This window comes from Saccoglossus kowalevskii, chromosome 1, assembly GCF_978046115.1.
Source record: "Saccoglossus kowalevskii chromosome 1, keSacKowa6.1, whole genome shotgun sequence".
Taxonomy (NCBI): Eukaryota; Metazoa; Hemichordata; class Enteropneusta; family Harrimaniidae; genus Saccoglossus; species Saccoglossus kowalevskii.
Genome location: NC_140641.1, coordinates 302,401 through 323,483, shown reverse-complemented (window position 1 = coordinate 323,483; position 21,083 = coordinate 302,401). Strand labels below are relative to the sequence as shown.

The 21,083-nt window shown below is 38.7% G+C and overlaps 1 protein-coding gene across 1 annotated transcript in view; it reads right to left on the bottom strand.

The window, feature by feature from the left end:
- The window catches only part of LOC100366867 (nucleoside diphosphate kinase 7-like), a 50,131-nt gene that overhangs the window by 1,757 nt on the left and 27,291 nt on the right, over positions 1–21,083 (bottom strand). Inside the window, exons 7-9 of the mRNA XM_085498215.1 lie at positions 20,148–20,302; positions 15,298–15,447; positions 8,719–8,852 (exon numbers count right to left, since the gene is read on the bottom strand). Coding sequence (XP_085354341.1) covers positions 8,719–8,852; positions 15,298–15,447; positions 20,148–20,302 — 439 coding nt within the window. The remainder of the gene's footprint in view (positions 1–8,718; positions 8,853–15,297; positions 15,448–20,147; positions 20,303–21,083) is intronic.

Here is a 21,083-nt window from a genome sequence, read left to right as displayed (position 1 = left end):
CTCTTCGATTTTTTTTTTTCAAGGTGAGAAATGGATAGTTAAAGTTCTATCAAGGCGACTACATGTACAAAATGTAGCTGTTTCACCGCTACAACTCTACGCTCTGTTGTAGTTTCCGAGGTAAAAAAATATATACAACAAGTCATTGAAAATGACAGTCCCCGTTAAGTGGAGAGGAGAGGTTGTCGCGAGCGTGTCCTTGAAACTTGAGTTCCAAGTGGCGTATACAACAGATTGTTTATTTACATCAAAACACATGTTTCGGATCATAGTAATATGGCCAAAATAAAAACAACCGTTATTCAGCCATCTTTGATCTGATTATGAAACACACTGATATGTATGATGTATGTGCCAAATACGAATGAAAATGGTACATAAATTGTGGAAATATAGTAGTAAGGCCAAAAAGTCAGATGGCTGTCAATCGGCCATCCTTGACCAGATTTTGAAACAAATTGTCATGGACATGCATCCTAACATGTATAAAGTACATGTATGTGCCAAATTTGAATGAAAACTGACAGAGCACGTCCAAGATACTGCATAAAAAAAACAAAAACAAGATGCCTGCCAGTCTACCATCCAATTGCGAAATAAATCCTCATGGACGTGTATACACAATGTAATCTATGTACCAAGTTTGAATGACAACTGACAAAGCATGTCCAAAATACAACATTTTCAAAAAACAAGATGGCTGCCAGTCGGCCATCTTTGATCCAATTGTGAAATAAATCATCATGGACATGTATCCTAACATGTATAATCTATGTACCAAGTTTGAATGAAAACTGACAAAGCATGTCCAGAATACAACATTTTCAAAAAACAAGATGGCTGCCAGTCGGCCATTTTGAATCGAATTGCTAAACCACTGCATGTGCATATGTCCCACATAAAGTACTAGGCACATGCAAAGAATGAAAGGAATCGGTCCAAGGGATTCTGAGATACGACTCCGGACGGACGGACGGAGACCGAATTATAAGTCCCCTTTTTCAGACTTCGTCTCAACTGGGACTAATAAATAGTACTTGTTTAAGGTAGAGGTGCAGTTTACCTGACAGGTATTTTAATTAGTTAATTAGGAAACCAAGATGACCTCCGTTGTCCACAAAATTATATATTTTCGGAAAGCTTATTGTATGAATTTTAAAATTTTGTTTGTAAAATTTGTAGTTTGAAATGTGCACAAAAATGTGCTTTTTTTGGTCAAGTCATTTAAAAAAAAATTTATGCATAAATTAACACCCAGGCTAGTTGTCTGTACGATTCTTGTAACACTGTTCAACCAAAAACAATGCCCGACAGCGTTTTGAAGATAAACACATTGTCAATCACTTGTGAAAATTTGAAAACAAAAGGTCAAAGCGTCTAGGAGCTATTTTGGGATGTGCACTAAAAAGAAGTCGAGATAATTGCTAGTTTGCATAACAATTCACTCAGTAGGAAGTGTGCTAATGCTCATAATTAAAATGGCTGTAATACATGTAGTTCCTAATTTAAATGTATTATCGTTTTGTTAAAAGTTAAATATAGTGCATAATATGGAGATCCTGTCATTTCTTTTTTTCACCATGTTTTTTTTTATTATTCATGTACAGCCTTGCTAAATCTTGCTAAGCATTCAAAAGGGAGAATGTTTGCACTGGTTATCTATATTATCGTTTTTTGAGTATGTTCCAATATTCTATAAAATTTCAACAGTCTATAGCCAAGACTGTTTGGATAATAAAAAGAAAAAACTCCTAAGTGCCCACAAACCTGCATCTCTACCTTAATTATTTAGTTTTACAGCCTACAAATTACAGGACATGATCCTTATGAATTACGATAAATAAATGCTGATTGTGTTGAATGACAGACGTCAGGACCATTTGGATCGATATTCCAAACAAATTATTGGGACACTGTCGGCAGACATTTCAAATGAAATTATTAACGAAAGACAAGATTTTTCTAGATATTTACGAACATACTGTCATACCAAATATATGCAAAACAACAATTATTCAAATCGTAAACTCAATGAATTGAGGGCACCGTTTTGCTGCTGCCAGCTTGGATACATGTAAGTAGAGTCCAGTTTTACTACGATTTTATGGTTTTGTGTGATTATCTTCATTGGATTCCTCGTTTATATTAAGTATTAGTGCAACTCCTTGGTTCGTTGCTGTTCGTCTATATATTTGTGCTGCCGTGAATTCTGTCCAAAACGTTTTTTCGCATGACGTCCATGCTGAAATCACCACATTGTTCATTACCATATGAATAGAAACAAGTTTTTCCACGTACAACCTGTTGCAGATACCGCGATTTTTTAATTGTTACTGACACTGCTTTGATAATTGCAACTCTGGACATGTCGTCACGAATAGTTTATAACACACTACAGTTACTAAAACTACGCAAGCAACACTTCGCAAATCTAACATGTTATACAAACCACTAAAGATAATTCCATCTGGAGACAACGTTGTAGACGAGCGGAATCGCATATTAGGCACCCAATTACTGTTCACTTGACTACACGTCCGATTTCGGACAACCAAGTTATTGTTGTTCCTAGATTATCTGCATTAGTTCAACTATTTGGGTTTAATACCACTGTACATGAGCCATATGAAGCTAATATTATTCCTGTTATTTACAACGATTTTTCTGCTGAACATTATCGTTATCGTTGCAAATCTGGAATTTTCAGAGTGGACTCTACCAATTTGACCTCTATTGACCTACAGCACACATCCCGATCGAAGTTTATGTCAGAGTTAAAATGTGGATTATTAAATTCTCGTTGAGTTAGGAATAGATCGTGTGCATTAAATGAGATGATCTTGTATCATGATTTGGATTATTTATTTCTCACAGAAACATGATTGAAAGGTGATGTTAGTGACGGACCTGTCGTCGTTGAGTTGACTCCAAGTGGCTTTAAGTGTAGACAGTTTCTTCGTCTTACAGGTGCTGAAGGTGGTAAAGCCATCGTTCATAAAACTACCGTAAAAGTAAATACATCGTGCTCGCAAACATTTTCATCGTTTGAGTGGTTAGAGATCACTGTTGATTCAAAACATGGACGTATTAGGTACATTCTCAAGTACCACCCGCCTCCCAGTTTTTCTAATAAACTGACATTTAATGGATTTTTATCCGATTTTTTCGGATCTTTTAGACATTTACGTTTTGGATACTACACCAATCGTCTACCTTGGAAATTTTAACATTCATTTTAATAAGCCAGACAATCGCGACACCTGCAGATTTCTGGAACTTTTAAAAATGCATGATTTAGTGCAGCTAGTAGACAAACCTACCCATCGTTCTGGTAACATTTTGGATTTAATTATTACCCGTGAGAATATTGTGTTGTCATTGGAAGTGAACCAGGGCACAGTAATCTCTGATCACTATCCCATTTTCTTCAGTTTGTCAAATCATCATGATAATACATCAAATCGTACCAAAATTACTTATCGCAGCTTCAAGAACTTTGATAGGGATAATTTCGCATCTGATCTACATGAATCTGGGTGTACGAGAACAGTTGACCAGGTAGATTCTACAGCTAAGTTACGTATTTTCAACACTGCTGTATCGGAAACGCTTGACAAACATGCCCCCATGAAGGAGAAGACTGTTCACAATCGTGTGGCCGAGCCGTGGATAAATGCTGATATTTACCACGCCAGCACTAAACACCGTAAAGCTGAACGGACGTGGCGGTGAACTGGTTTGACTGTCCATCGCCAAATCTACAAATCTAAACGAAATAAAGTTAATGATCTTATTGAAGTATCACGTAGGAGTTATTTCGCTGATAAGATAGCGGATTGTAATGGTGACCAAAGGAAACTGTTTTTCATCGTAAATGGTCTTCTAGACTTGACAAATAATTTGAATGCGTTGCCGATTCACGATAACAAAATAAATTTAGCGAATCACTTTAGCGTGTTTTTTGTGGATAAGATTATGAAATCAATCAATCAAGGACTAAATCTAAATTTATTAAATGGAAACAGTTTTAACGTACCGCACAAGTTCTCTGGTGATGAAATGGAATGTTTTGAACCAGCCACGGAGGAATAATTAAAATTATAAAAAAATCATCGTCGGCTTCATGTGATTTGGACTTAGAGTTTACCCACTAATATATTAAAAGATGAAAAGATCCTTTCTATCCTGGTTTCACCTATAACAGATATCATAAATGAATCACTTCGCACTGGAAGTGTTCCTGAGAAAATGAAATGTGCGCTGATTAAACCTCTGCTCAAGAAAGCATCGTTGGATTCAAACATGCTGAAAAACTATTGACCGATTTCTAATTTGTCTTTTATATCTAAAGTCCTTGAACGTGTTGTTGCATCCAGAGTGAAACAACATTTAGAGAATTATTCGTTGTATGAAATGTTTCAATCAGCGTATCTGACCGCACATAGCACTGAAACGGCTCATTTGTGGGTCGCTAATGATGTACTATGCAGTATTGATAATTCTAAGTATTTAGTTGCTCTCGTACGTATCTTTCAGCCGCTTTTGATACTGTGAATTACAGGATTCTCATCGATAGGTTTCTATATTAGAAACCGGTGTTCCACAGGGCTCCCTTTTTGGGCCATTATTGTTCTCAATGTACATGCGTCCATTGGGAGAGTTATTGCGTCGTCACGGCGTAAAATATCATTTTTACGCCGATGACACACAGATTTATTTATCGGTTTCTGAAGATGATCAAATTCGCGCTCGGGTGATACTTCAAACATGTATTCAAGATGTTAGTGATTAGATGTCTTGTAATTTCCTACTTTTGAATGTGTCGAAAACTGAATTTGTGTCCATATCGTCTCTGAGTTTCTCACAAGACTCGTGTCCTTTGTCTAGTATCGCAATTGGTGAAGAATTGGTTAGTGCTTTGTCAAGTGCAAGAAACTTAGGTGTCTTGTTTGATTCACAGCTATCTATGGAAACACATTTCTACTATTTGTAGATCTGGATATTCCCATCCAAGAAATATTAATCCTATTCGTAAATCATTATCCCAATCTGATAATGAAATGTTGGTTCATGCTTTCATATCTTCTCGCTTGGACAGCTGTAATTCATTATTGTCTGGTCTTCCTGTAACTAAGATAAAACCTCTTATTCATGTACAAAATGCAGCAGCACGCCTTGTCACTAGTGCTCGAAAATATGACCACATTACAGACATTTTTATTAAACTTCATTGGTTACCAGTTGTACAAAGAATCAATTTCAAATTACTTTTACGAGTGTATAAATCTTTGTATGGTTTTGCCCCCAATTATCTATGTGAATTAATCGAATTTTATGTACCGAGTCGTAGTTTAAGATCTGAATCGAAGTTTCTTATTAAAACTCGTCAGATGAGTAGTAAAAAGTCTAAGGTGTTATACAAAGACCGTGCTTTTGAAAATTTAGGTTCTAAACTTTTTAATGAATTACCTCTGTCTGTTCGTTCTAGTCCTTCAGTAGACATTTTTAAATCCAGACTGAAAACACACTTATTTAAATGTGCTTTTAATATTTGACTGATTGTTTATTGTATCAGAGCCTTTGATCTTCATATGTTGGAATTGTTGCGCTTAATTAAATAAAGTTGTTATTATTATTATTATTAATACAATCAGGTAGAGAAACTTTTGTTGAAATACATGTACATTTTGTAGTAGGGTGTCGCGTCAGAATATTGTCTAAAATAAACAAGCAGCCTCTCGGCCGAGATAGCTCCGCTGTTTGCAATGCACATTTCAATTATAGAACAGAAGATATCATTAGAAAATGAACAATATGCATAGTATCAATGCAATGGGACTTGTCGTTTTCAACAAAAATTCAAAAATATCATTTTTCACCATAAATGATTGTGGTTTTTAACAAGAAAATATCACTTTTTAGCAAAAATGACAAAAATATTCACCAAAATTACTGTAGATAATTAAAGATATCATTATAAAATGAACAAATCTGAGAGAGGTCCACATGTATTACCTACATGTATATATGTAATAATATCAAAGCAACTGGACTTGTTTTTAACAAGAAGTCGAAAATATCACTTTTTACCAAAAATGACAAAAATATTCACCAAATTAGAGAATTAAAGATATCATTACAAAATGAACAAGTCATTGAAAATGACACAGTCCCCGTTAAGTTCTCTTTGTGCTCGTCATATTAAAGCGAAGGGGTTGTCGCGAGCGTGTCCTTGAAACTTGAGTTCCAAGTGGCGTATACAACAGATTGTTAATTTACATCAAAACACGCGTTTCGTGTCATAGTAATATGGCCAAAATAAAAACAGCCGTTATTCAGCCATCTTTGATCTGATTATGAAACACACTGATATGTATGATGTATGTGCCAAATACGAATGAAAATGGTACATAAATTGTGGAAATATAGTAGTAAGGCCAAAAAGTCAGATGGCTGTCAATCTGCCATCCTTGACCAGATTTTGAAACAAATTGTCATGGATATGCATCCTAACATGTATAAAGTACATGTATGTGCCAAATTTGAATGAAAACTGACAGAGCACGTCCAAGATACCGCATAAAAAAACAAAAACAAGATGCCTGCCAGTTGACCATCTTTGATCCATCATGGACATGTATCCTAACATGTATAATCTATGTACCAAGTTTGAATGAAAACTGACAAAGCATGTCCAAAATACAACATTTTCAAAAAACAAGATGGCTGCCAGTCGGCCATTTTGAATCGAATCGCTAAACCACTGCATGTGCATATGTCCCACATAAAGTACTAGGCACATGCAAAGAATGAACGGAATCGGTCCAAGGGATTCTGAGATATGACTCCGGACGGACGCACGGACACACGGACGGAGACCGAATTATAAATCCCCGTTTTCGGACTTCGTCCGAACGGGGACTAACAAATCAGAGAGGTCCACATGTAGTACCTATATATGTAATATATCAAAGCAATCGGACTTACAGTTTTTAACAAGAAGTCGAAAATATCACTTTTTACCAAAAATGACAAAAATATTCACCAAAATTAGAGAATTGAAGATATGATCATGAAATGAACAAATCTGAGAGAGGTCTACCCAAGGTACATATACACCAAGTATCAAAGCATTCAGACTTGTAGTTTTCAAGAAGAAGTCGAAAAAGTAAAACATTGACACGGACGACGACGAACAATCACTCATATGATAAGCTCCGCTCGACAAAGTCGACAGCTGAGCTAAATATACAATCCCAGCCAAATCTAGGTCAAAGGGTCAGATTGCTTGCATATAATTATAGATAGTTAAAACAAAAAGTATTTGAACTTTTGACGGTTGTGGTACTAAACTAGTAATCGTGATCTATAAAAACCAAACAATTTTTAGTAGTCTGAATTTTTGCACGGTTGAAAATAATTCAACAAGCGGTCACATACAGCGATTAAAACGCGGAAGCGGGCGAGAGGTTGGGCCAAATGATTACTGTACTTCGTTGTTTGATGAGGCGATGCTGATGCCACATTGTTGCCATAATGAGGCCACAATGAAGCAAAGCGATAACCGCCTAACTTTTTAATGTCGCGACATTGATGCGACGATGAAGCCATAAAATTGCCATAATGATGCGCTGCTGAAGCGAAGCTGACGCTGAAGTGAAGCCAAAGCCTTCGCGAGAACTGTACTGTATGGAATTGTTAAACGAGTGTGTGAAAACCAAACCTATATAATAACACATGCAGTGCAATAGGAGTACTTTAAATACCAAGATGCAATTATTATATTCTCCCAGTGTTTGAACGATTACTTGAGCGAAGAACTAAAATCTTGTTGAAATTCATGTTATAATGAAGCTAAACAAGCAGCCTATCGGCTGAGATAGCTCCGCTGTTAGCAATGCACATTTCAATAAAAGAACTGAAGACATCATTAGAAAATGAACAATATGTATAGTATCAAAGCAATCAGACTTACAGTTTTTAACAATAAGTCGAAAATACCACTTTCCACCAAAAATGACAAAAATATTCACCAAAATTAGAGAATTGAAGATATCATCACAAAATGAACAAATCTGAGAGAAGTCCACATGTAGTACCTATATATGTAATATCAAAGCAATCGGACTTACAGTTTTTAGCAAGAAGTCGAAAATATCACTTTTTACCAAAAATGACAAAAATATTCACCAAAATTAGAGAATTGAAGATATCAACATGAAATGAACAAACCTCAGAGAGGTCTACCCAAGGTACATATACACCAAGTATCAAAGCATTCAGGCTTGTAGTTTTCAAGAAGAAGTCGAAAAAGTAAAACATTGACACGGACGACGGACGATCACTCATATGATAAGCTCCGCTCGACAAAGTCGACAGCGGAGCTAAAAAAAAGCTTCATGCTGCTATGGAGAATGAGCACATTAAATTACCGTTGAGTCATTATAATTAAGTCCTTATGAATTTCATTTCTAGTATTTGCAGATGGAGCTATGCAAGTCATTAAGCAGCGGCTAAGCTAGAATTAAACCTGTGTTCAATATCGTAGAGCATTTTGGCTCATTTGCATAGTCAATCTTCGTTGATTACGATTAATTTAACATGTTAACTTACTAACTGATAGAGCACTATTATGAAATGGCTTAGAACGAGTTATAACAACTATGCAACACTGAGAAAAACTTATGATGGATCTATAATAAAGATTTAAAAACTTACTGTATATTCGGCAACAACACCTTTATAAACTTCAAAAAACTCTTCTGCATTTGCCCTTTCCATATTAAACATCTGCAATGCGGACACTTCAAAACCAGCATCTTGAATTGCTATAATGATTTTTCCTGCATGACCTATCAAAATATAGAAAGTAAGTCATTCTAAATGAATACAACCTATTATACTTTATCCCTAACAGTGTCAAAATCACTATTTGTCATCTTTCACAAAATAAAAACACATTTTTCAAAAATTATGATCAAGGCCTGTAGGAAGTTTTAAAAAAACTAACACAATTGCATTGCGTAGCAGCAAATGATCACGGTTGCGCAATCTGGTCTTGCTGAGTTTTAACAATTGTTGATTATTACACCGCACAAAAAATAAATTTGTTGAATTGTTATGCTTTCGGTCGCATATGAACGCTTGATGCTGTTGAGTATCCGTCATGTTCTTCTCTTGCATGAGTTGATCTAATAGGTCCAATCGCTAATTAACCGTTCAAAATGCTGGATGATGCCAACATGTTTAAATTACCATACCTCATTAATGTTATTGAACACAACGCGGAAGAGATTTGTTGATGATGTAGTACGATCTTTTGGCTTGATGGTAAAACGGCATGATTTTTTTTCAAATATTAAAAATAGTTGTTTTCAAAAGATAAACTGAGCATCACCTGAAGAGACCCTCCTCAATGGATTCGGTGTCTCTTAGGTGGTAGTTGATAAAGACGTAAAGGTGTTCTCCAGAAGCCTACCCTTCGTATGTGCTCAAGGGGGGGGGGGGGGCTGACGCTAGCACTAGTGAGTTGGCAATCACACAGACCTCATGCGCTTGTACTTGGTGTCTCTGCTAGCTCTGTGTCGAGGCAGTTAAAGTATTATAGACCTCTAATACAGTCGCAGTAAACCACCTGGTGATGGAAGTTAGGGAGGCCGGCCTATCCTGCCTGCCTGGTCCGTAACATAAAAAGACATGTGTCTGGCACCCCGTTCTGAATCCTTAGTACAGTTATCCAGGTCAAAAATTTGAGTGGTGCTGATCGGAGAAGCTTAAAGGGCGGTCTGCGGACAACACAATTGACAAGTCCCAGTTGGGCGATTCCCTTGTATAGGGTCTCGGCGTCTGGAAAGCAGTAAATAGTCTCCTAATAATAGGACAATCGGCTAGTCTTGTTACCACACGTTCTCAATGGTGGGGGACGAGGCCGACCTGTAGCCAATGATCACTGCGTAGGACAAACCCACTTCGTCAAACAGGTAGACGAAAGAACCTGCTACCTAGCCAATAGAGGGATGGTATAGATCAATCTCCCTTCCGCTAAACGAATCAGTGTATGCTCGCAACCTAGAAATGTAGGCCGCGTTGGTGGAATCCCTGTTTGCCCTGGCCAGGACGTTGGCAGCCCACTCAGATAAAGCTTTCGTATGTGCAGGTCTACTGGGAGCCTCTATGCGTGTAAGGGATACCCACTGGGCTCATTAGTAGTGCGCCGTCCAGTTGGGACAGCATGTCGAGTAAGTCCGGAAGCACTACTGGTGTTTTGACTAGCATTTCCGACAGAAGTTGAAACTAGGCCTTGCTTGGCCAATTGGGTGCAACCAATGATAATATGCAGGGGTGCATCTGTCAAAGTTTTCTCCGGTGCCCGGTAAACTAGCGGGAAGGGAGGAAATCGGTCTAACCTTGGACCGTCCCACAGCCGAAACAGCCTGGAGGCTATCCACTGGGGTATCAGCCACTCCGTGTTCTGGAGACTGAGCCGCCCTGAAAGGACGTCTGCCCGACTGTTCCTCACCCCTGGAAGATGGTGTTCGGTTAGCTCCACATTGTATTCCAGGCACTAAAGGAGGATTTGCTCCGCTAGGACTGACAACGATGGGGAATGTGTCCCCCCCCTCTTGAAGGAGACCACCGCTGCGCTGCCTGTGCGGAGCAGGACTCTGTGTGGTCTTGAACTACAGGTAGAAAGCGTGGTAGTGCTAAGTGCACTGCTTTCAGTTCCAGCCGGTTGATATGGTAGTCTTGAAACTAATGCGGGGGCCATATCCTTGGGCTTGTTCGTCCAATAGATGCGCTCCCCAACCTCGGAGGGACACTGAGGAAACACTGACTAGGCGTTCGGCTAGGGTGCTTAGTGCTATGCAACATGCTTGAAATAGCTATACCAAGCTTACCTCTGTGTCAAACTCCATGCCCAGGAACACAAACTGCGCATTGGTTAAAGATGGGACTTGTCAATTTACTAAAGTCCTGTGCGCGCACAATAATACACTCAAGCAACTTTGCCCTCAGGGCGTGATGGATGGTCTCAGATTGAGCTGGCGAGAACACTCATGGAACGTGGCTGTCCCCCCTTACCCGGTTTGCGAAACGGAAATTCGTGGTTCCAGGGTCTGGGGAAGGAGCCTTGGGATCTGGTTGGGGTTATTTTTGTCTGATCCCACATTTTGGGGTCTGATAGCGAAACCACACCGACCGGGTAGCATTTGGTCCAGCGGAAAGTGTTGCATAAGATTTTACCCCACCCGAGGGTCTTAAGCGTCACCTCCTTCGCGGCTGACCAACGTTCGACCATCAACACCGTTTGCGCGCCCTGTGTCCCACTCCGCACTCTGACGGACAGGGAGAGATGTGCCGTCAGGGTTGCTTTGGATCCCGGCGCCCGTGATCCAATAAGCGTTGAAGCAACCGTAAGTGGTCGCCTTAGGATCAAGGGTGGGGGTATTTACATCACTAGGATTGTGGCTCACCGAGTCGTTACAGATGGAAGACTCTGAGGGACCGCCCGAGGTACTGGCTGTATCCGACGCAAGCGAACTGTGTCTCAATTTCCACTTTCCAATATGTGAGAGAGAGCGTGTTCGTCTGTGCATCTCATGACAGGGTCAGTTCCCTCTGGGGAGGCCCATGAGTCGGTAAGAAGGGAGTCAAAACCCACAGCGGAGACCAGACACAAGGGTAAATTCGTTACCGTTGTACCATTACTGCGCAACGAACCCTGGAAAATAGGGGGTGCAACGTGTGCCCTGCCCTGAAAGCCCCGCCCCGGGATCGGAGGCTTGGCTGCCAGCACCCCATTGGCATTCAATGTCCGAGGCCCTAGAGGAGACCCGGTGCAACTAGCCCGAGCCTCGGCCTCCCCCAAATTAGTGGGAGAGCCGTGACTGGGAACAGGGGGTTCCCCTGAAGAGGTGTGTTTGAATGCAAACGATGTTTTCGAGTCTCTTCCTGCTTGCCCATCGTGGGGCCGCAGTGAAGACAGCTCGCTCCGACTGCGTCTGATCTACCCGGCCTGCCAGGGACGCAATTTGCCCCGACAGTCCTTCGACCAAAGCCATCAACTCGGAGGCAAACCCGGCGCATTGCGAGGAAGGATCTACTAAGGGTCCCGCAACGGGCCCCATAGGAGGAAAAACCTCCAGGGGCACAGCCTTGCTGTAGGCGGTAACATCGGGTAAACCACTGCCTGAAAACACAGACTGTGAGGATGCCCTCCGATCAGCGGGGGGAGACCGAAAAAAATATCAGTACCTCCACTGTCGGGCCTCCTGCTTGACATCCCGGTATGCGAAGCAATGGTAGCCGAGCGCGAGAACTTTCCACTCATGCCAAACACGCAACTCACTTTAACCGATTTTTACTGGACGCCCGACCTTCCTGTGAAAATACGAGCGACACGGTCAGTCTCAGCAATTTTGATGGCTCTGAAAAAATATATCAGGCCTCAGAACTCCAGTGAAAAACGCACGGGGCAAAGGCAAAAGGCAAAAACCCCAACCCCTGCACGCAGCCACAGCAAAAAGCATATCGAACGCAGGTTTTAAGCTGGTAAATACTGCACAGTTAGGTCAAAAACAAGGAGACCAAAAAACGGCAGCGAGTCCTGGTGCTGTCATTACATCTATTCATTTCTAAATGCGTAGATCAAGCATAAAATGAAGACTACATACCGGTACATGAGGGAAGCAAATTACAGTAGTAAAAGGTGACGTAACGCAAACAAGTGAATAAGCTACGACGTCCGGGTTTTATTTAATTGTTGTGAAAAATGCTACACACAAAGGGGAAAACAAATGACAAAAAAACTTATCCTACCAGCTACAATGTCGGATGCCGCCTAGCGACAACCAAAACTAGAGACCCGTACAGTAAAAAAGCAAGCGATCCAAGCGCTAGATTTCATCTCCACACGAGGCGGAGAAAAATCAGAGTGATTAGCCAGCCCTAATGGTGCCGCCATATGGCCTCGGTCACGTTGTTCGTGACGTAAGAGAAAAGAATCTTGGGGTCATGGGGCTTTCCCTGACCTAGATTCTATCTCTCAGTCATTGGCAGAATCGAATGAATGCCTACAGTTCAAAATAGTAGTTTTGACTGACTGAGTCTATGGTGGGTAATTGAACATAGTGAATTACATTTTCATACATTATGTTAATATAATTTTATTCGTCACGTCAGCATCAACTATGAATTATTCATATCAACTAGAAACCTGCAGACGGGGACAGTCCCTCAGAGCTAAAGTCCCTCACGTGAAATGTTTCGCATTTTCCATCAAACATTTACGACGTCCGAATGTCTAGAAAACACAATTACATTAGGCATTACATTAGACTGTCGACAGTCTAATTTTAACCTAAAACTGATCATATTTGTACATTGTCCTAGAGCATCTAAGTACAGAGTTTCATTGAAATGTGATGATTAGTACTTGAGATATCAGTGTGAATGTTGAAAATTGATTAATTATGCAAATTAGGAGATTAATATGCATAAATATATATCAACAACTAATTGGCTCTTTGCATAGTTTAGATTCATTCAAAGGTGATGATCAGTAATCGAGATATCAGTGAAAAAGCTAAAAATTAAATAATTATGCAAATTAGGTAATTAATATGCACAATTATTCACCCCAAAACTGACCAGGTCTCTGCATAGTCCTAGAGGACCTATGTACAAAGTTTCATTGAAATGTGATGATTAGTACTTGAGATATACGTGAAAATCCGAATATTAACTAATGATGCAAATTAGGTAATTAATATGTACTGATATTACCCTAAAACATACTAGGTCTGTGCAGTGTCCTATGACATCTAGGTACCAAGTTTCGTTGAAATGTGATGATTAGTAGTTGAGATATCAGTGGAAAAGCCGAACATTTACTAATCATTATGCAAATTAGGTAATTAATATGCACAGATTTTCACCCAAAACTAATCAAAACCTGGCATTAGTTCAGAGCATCTATGTACCAAGTTTTATCAAAATCCAATGAGTGGTTCTTCAGATATCAGTGGAACAGTCATGGAACAGCTAAAAATTAGCTAATTATCATGCAAATTAGGTAATTAATATGCATGAATTTCTACTAAAACCTAATCAAATCTGCGCATTGGCCAAGAGCATGGTTCTTGAGATATCAGTGGAACTGACTGACTGACTGACACACACACACACACACACACACACACACACACACACACACACACACACACACACACACACACACACACACACACACACACACAAACTAACTGCAAAATTCCCATTGTGTGCTTTGCACATGGGAGTCAAAAATAAAATGACGTGTATCAAGGTCCCATAATGTCCAAAGCATGTAAAAAGTTTGAACAAAATCCATCTGTAAACATCTGAGCAATGCTTGATTTTCATGATTTTTCAATACAAAAATGGCCACCATTCGGTCATCTTGAATCAGATCGTGAAACAAATTGATGTGCATATGTATAATATTATGTATGGTGTCAGTGTGAAGTTTGAATGTAATCGGTCCAGGCATGTCCAAGACACACACATACATGGACACACAGAGGTCAATCCATAAGTCCCCGTTTTCGGACTGCGTCTAAACAGGGAGTAAATCAAAGAAAGCTTAAAAAGAATTCCCGTCTGCTGAAACTATTGACACATTGAAATTACATGTAATTCAAAATTTAAGATTTGCTTTTCAAATGGGAAAGCTTGGCAATTAATATTTGTCTGCAATTTGAGATGCACAACTTGAAAATAATGTGATTCACATTATCAAAATTTATAATACTTACAGAAAAGATTTGAATTTTCATCCATGGTTTTTAGTCCAATTCCAGAGCACCTCTGTGATGAATTCAATTTAGATCTGACTTTTTTATATAATAGATAATCAATATGCACCTGTCAGACTCATGATCGGTAGACCCAAGTTCAAATCCTACTTTGGGCTGAACATCAGGTTAAGGTTCACAGGTGCTTGTGTTGGACCGACCCTTGATGACGCCAGGATAGCGCATTAAATTGCCATTTGATTGGAAGATGACCGCACAGCCCTGTCATGTAGTCCCAAATATGAATATGACTTCTGTGGCAAAATGCACTATGTGTCAGCACTAGCACTTGCAATTTGCACTTACAAAAAAAATGTCAAGAGAGACAATGGTGTCACTCAATAGTTTCCTTTATTTTATCCCCAAAGCATTAAATGCCAAAATGGTGACCACTTTGGATTGGCAAGGATATCTAACTATTTGTTTTCCCATTAAAAAAAAGAGACTATTTAGGCCAACTTACCTGCACTGACTGCATGAGGTTTTATTACACAACAAGTGCAATCTAACAGTTTTGCTGTATTTTTTTGTGGTTGTGGACCAAAGAATATATTCAATTCTTTTGCTGCATTTTCAGGAGAGTCTCCACCATGAACAGCATTGGTTTGTTTATCTGCAAAGTGTGAAAAATCAAAAAATCAATGAAAGATTACTAATTTATCAAAATTAATATCAAAGAATTTTTGAAGGAAGTTTGTTGTGGTACAATAGATGTAGCCTATTAAACAAGAAACATGTTGACTGTTATAGCTCAGTTTAGAAATGCTAAAGCAGTAAAAAATTGCTGTGTAAAAACGTTTATTTTCATCCACAATAAAAGAAACAAATAAACGATGACGCTGTTTCGCATGAAAATAAAATCATTCTATTTGGCCATTCATTCCTTACACACAAAAAACAAATTCTAGCAGAAGTACTAGTATTTCACGGGAGGCAATTACCGTACTTGCCCGAGTATAAGCCCCTCCCCGAGTACAAGCCCCTCCCGAGTATAAGCCCCTCCCCGAGTATAAGCCCACCCCCTCTGTTTTTAGACATTTAACAAATTGAGGGCATCCCGGAGTACAAGCCCAGGGTGTTTTTACCAGGCGTCAATGACATTTATTACAAATATGCATGTAAAAAGTGTATTTCATTGAATAACAAGTCATTGTCAATGACACGTCCCCGTTCCGTTCATATTTGAGTGACATATACATTCAAAGCAGATCATGACCGAAATGCACCTGCATATGTACAACACATTGTGCTAAATCTGAACAAAATCCATCCATGCATGACTGAGATCCGGTTCTGGAATTGTGAAAATATGTGATTTTGATGCATTTTCGGCCTTAAAATGGCCATCATTCCGCTATTGTTAAGCAGATCATGAAACAAATGCACATATCTATTTATGACATGATGTACCATGTGTGTGTGAAGTTTGAACTTGATCAATCCAGACATGTCTCGGATACGGATCCAGAACTGAATTCTTTAAAACAAAATGGCCGCCAGTCAGCTATTTCGAACTTGATCCGAAAAAAAAATGACGTGCATCAAGGTCCTATTATGTTTAATGTATGTACCAAATTTGAATGAAATCCGTCCATGCATAACTGAGATCCGGGGTCCGGAATGGTGAAAATGTGCGATTTTGATGCATTTTCGGCCTTAAAGCGGCCGCCATTTGGCTATCGTTAATGAGATCATGAAACAAATGCACATACATATTTGTGACATGATGTACCTTGTGTGTGTGAAGTTTGAACTCTATCAATCCAAGCATGTCTCAGATACGGATCCAGAACTGAATTCTTTAAAACAAAATGGCCGCCAGTCGGCCATTTCGAACCCGATCCAAAAAAAAAAATGACGTGCATCAAGGTCCTATTATGTTTAATGTATGTACCAAATTTGAACAAAATCCATCCATGCATAACTGAGATCCGGGGTCCGGAATGGTGAAAATGTGCGATTTTGATGCATTTTCGGCCTTAAAATGGCCGCTATTCGGCTATCGTTAATCGGATCATGAAAAAAATGCATGTGCATATGTCCCATATAAGGTGTGATGTATGAGTGAAGTTTGAACTTAATCGGTCCATGCATGTTCGAGATACAGGTGATCACGGACGCACGGACGCACGGACGGACGGACGCACACAGGGCAAAACATAAGTCCCCGTTTTCGGACTGCGTCCGAACGGGGACTAATAATCGTGATTGGTACGATAGTTTGGTTCCTGCTTTTACGAGAAAACACGCATTAATTTCAGAGTGCATGGCGGGCGAACTTACAGAACATGGTTCGCATCTTTTCTATTCTGTTATTTACTCAGGATGAACCCCGATGTTGCATTACTGAAGTAATCCATATTTCTTTTGAGTAGTAACTTTCGAAACGCCAAAAATATGATCGTCGAGTCGTGAAACCTGGTCATAGAACATAGTTTTTCTTTTCCGAATAATCGTGTCCATTGCGACTATCGTGAATGGGGTGTGTGAACGAGCAAACTATTCTTCGACATGACCTTTCGAAAATTGTGAATCAACAGCTTTTAGGTGCAAAATCACCATTTTTTTTGGGGGAAATCAGTGTAAACATATTGCGGTAATTCACTTCCGCATTGCATTGAAAAAATTATCAAGCAGTAAATCTATATTGTGAATTTCTATGATAAGCAATAATATCGAAAGAGTTCGACAGCCAGAGTTGAATTGACGTGCGACCGCCGTGTTGGAAAGTAAATTCCATAGAAGTGTCTCCTTTGTGCACCGTCGTGTGTGTGAATTGACGATTTTGATTGGCCAAGCGCTTGTCATAATTCCGTTATTGATGAGTGCAGCCTTCCAGTCGCAACAACATGTTTGAAAAACAAAATAGCCCAAGTCTGTACTGTTATGGTGCTGGTGGTGAACGTTGATTGTTGTACTTAGCATTACACTAAAATGGCACATGTTTTTTTGACTTGCAAGCAACACGTGGCCATGTAAATAGCTGCCAGATTCTGATTCAGCACGGCTTTCTTTTATTATTACTGGCCAGTAATGTCAGAGGCAAAAATAAGGTCCCCAGCAGGAGTATCATTTGGTACCGTATTTCTTTTTTTCAGAGGAGTTTTGCCGACGTTTGTTTGGTTGCACCTGGATTTTACCGCTGCAAAAGAATATTCAAACCCAGAATTCTTCGTAATGTTTTTGTTGCACTGTCACAGGCAAACGATGTGGCAGCGGCGACAGAACCGATGCATATTCGGTCTTAAAAATTCCGACTTCTTTCCTATCATTGCAGATATTATGAGCACATTTGCGAATTCAATGTTGTAAATAGATGGGCATGTTCGAGCTTTGTTTTTAAATGGGATGTATCACGCAATATTGACTATTTCCTGTTCCCTCCCAGTCAACGAAAGTGTGTTGTCTTTGTACACGATATGAGCTCATTCACATATTCATTGTTTTTTTTTAAACGGGACGAAGTTTATCACTGGTATGTGTCTGAAAATGTGTGAGAAATAAGGGCTGCAAGATTACATAAATAAAACATACATGTATACCGTACCAAAATATGTGCGTGTCTAAAAAGTTCTGTTTTGTGTCTGATGTACTTAGCTAGAAATATAAAGAAAGGGGTATGACCAGACAGTTACTTTGTAGCCACACATTGTTTGTTTCCCTAATCATTACGTAATATCGCGTCTTTGCTCATTCACTCGAGCACATAATGAAACGTGTCTCAGAATTGAATGATTAGAAAATAACATTTTGAGTGTGGTGCGCGACTTAATTGAATTGCCTGCTGTCCACTCAGCTTCACTGCGATGTTTGTTTGCCACAGTCTCTGATCTACCCAAAGACACGAAAGAACATCTTGATCACTATCAAATTGGTGAAAACAAGTACAAATTGAACCGATCATAATGTATCCTATTAATTCGCTCACCTGAAAGAAGTAATTTCTATTTGTATCTTAATTAACTCACCCCGAAAAATAATTATTTTTACTACCGCAAATTAATACAGTTTTTACGTTAATCACATCTGTAGATTTACTCCAGACTTGGATATTACATAAAGTTTAATGAAAATCTGTTGAGACAGTAGTTAAAAAGCTTAAAATATGATAATTATTATGAGAATAGATATCTCAAAGCACCTATATGTATGTGTAACATAATATGACTGAACTCAGTTCTTGAGAGAAAGATAGACACACAAAGTCAGACAAAGACTCACACTGGGCACATCGTAAAAGACAACTTACCTTCAAAATATGATCAACTTAAGGTAGCAAGACGATGATTTGTGTTGAAAATTACAATTTTCACATTTATTTATTAATTGATGAAATGCACTATAAACATCCATATGATAAAGTCAACAAAACATAGAATGTCATGTAAGTTGGTTAAAATGTTGATTTTTTTGAAAGGAAGCAAGGCAGCCTCAATAGTGTTTTCCAAAATCAACATAGGTTTAATCTGTGTGCCTACAAGTTTCAAAGATAAACTGAAGACAAAGCAATGTTAGGATGTGTTATCAGTGTTTCCAAACACTTGAGTGGTTTGTTTCCGCCCCTGTTTGTTTCACAGATTAGTCATTGCATATGAATGTGTCAGACACATGGTGTTCTCATCTGCGGATTTTATCGAATTACAGCTATCTAATTCCTTTTTTTTTTGGTTTCCAATAGCCTTACACATTTGGATGCCCCTACACATGTTAAAACAGACCTTGAAGGGAAAACAAATCGATTGTGCCGATAAACAAGCTTGAAAATCTTTGCTGTGACTTCATGGACGTTTTCTAGAAGTTTAACAAAAACAAAAAATGATGCATACTTATTGTCGCCGGAATAACACCAAATTTTCACAGCTTTAAGAGGAACTTGAATGTGTCCAGACTATTTCGTGGATTACTTACCGTGTTGTGGTTTGAGTTGGGGGCAACGTGACTAAAACATAAATTAAAATTCAGCACACTACGTTTTAAAACGCATTGCTTGAATAAAACTGACAAGACACATTCAATTTACCAGACTATTGAACAACTAGGAAAAGTAAAAAAAAAACTTCTTATCACCAGCATAAATGCGTAATTTTTTTTTTTACAGAAAAAGTCATTTTTCACCTTTGATTAAGTAATGTGTCGTAGAATGCAGATACGGGCATGAAAAACACACTTTCAAAAAGCTTGAAGCCTGGCAATTCAAAAAACATATATTTTCCTAAGTCTTTTTGCAGACATTTAGTCACAATTAGAAAATGAAAACAATTATGCAAATAATAGTCCCGCTACCTTAATATTATACTGCAATATAAACTATACCTGTTCCAAACCTTGCTCTAACACTATTTGGTGCTTCACTCCTGGCAACAGCGCTGTCAGTGGGACCAGCCAGTGTTCTCCAATGTTTAACTGCATCATTACCAATCAACTCCATGGCTACAACCTTTCCACTTGTGATGAAATCCACTAACTCACTGAAAACAAAATATTTCATAAATTCTTAGAAATATGAATGTGTGAGGCAGTATGCCAACCAAAGAGGACTGAAATGGGATGTCAGTGTAAAAGCTCTCATTTGATATATGTACAGGTTTGTGACAATTTATTGCTGTCTTTAGAAATTTTATCCATCATGATCAAAAAATCTGATCAACATAATGCACCCTTGCCTGTTGTGAATCTGACTATAGCGTTAAACTTTAATCATTAACTGCATGTGTGGCATGATATACTACAAGGTGTAAAATTTAAATGCAATCAATTAAGGCTTTCAGAGATACATTCGTTAATACAAAATGTTTTTCAGTTGGCTATGCTGAACAAGCCATGACTGGCACATTCCCAGTTAGTTATATAGAAATTTAGTTGGAACATGGTAATATAGTAATAGTAATATAGTTGGATTCAGAAGCTGATGCTTGATTAATGATGATTTTTTAACAGTAAAATTATTGACATTCAGTCATCTTGTAATTGATCATCAAGTACTTGTCCATATTAGGAAATATTGCTCTGGAACAGCATTAATTAAAACAGAATGGCCACCGGTCAACCATTTTGAATACATCTGTTCATCTATATCTAATTCTTGATTAAAAAAAAATCATGCCGTTTTTCCATCAAAATCAAAGCAAAAGGTTGTACTACACATTGGTAAATCTATTTTGTGTTGTGTTCGCCATGAAGTCGCTAAACTGTCATTAACACATTTAAATGAGCTATGGTAATTCAAACACGTTGGCACCATCTAGCATT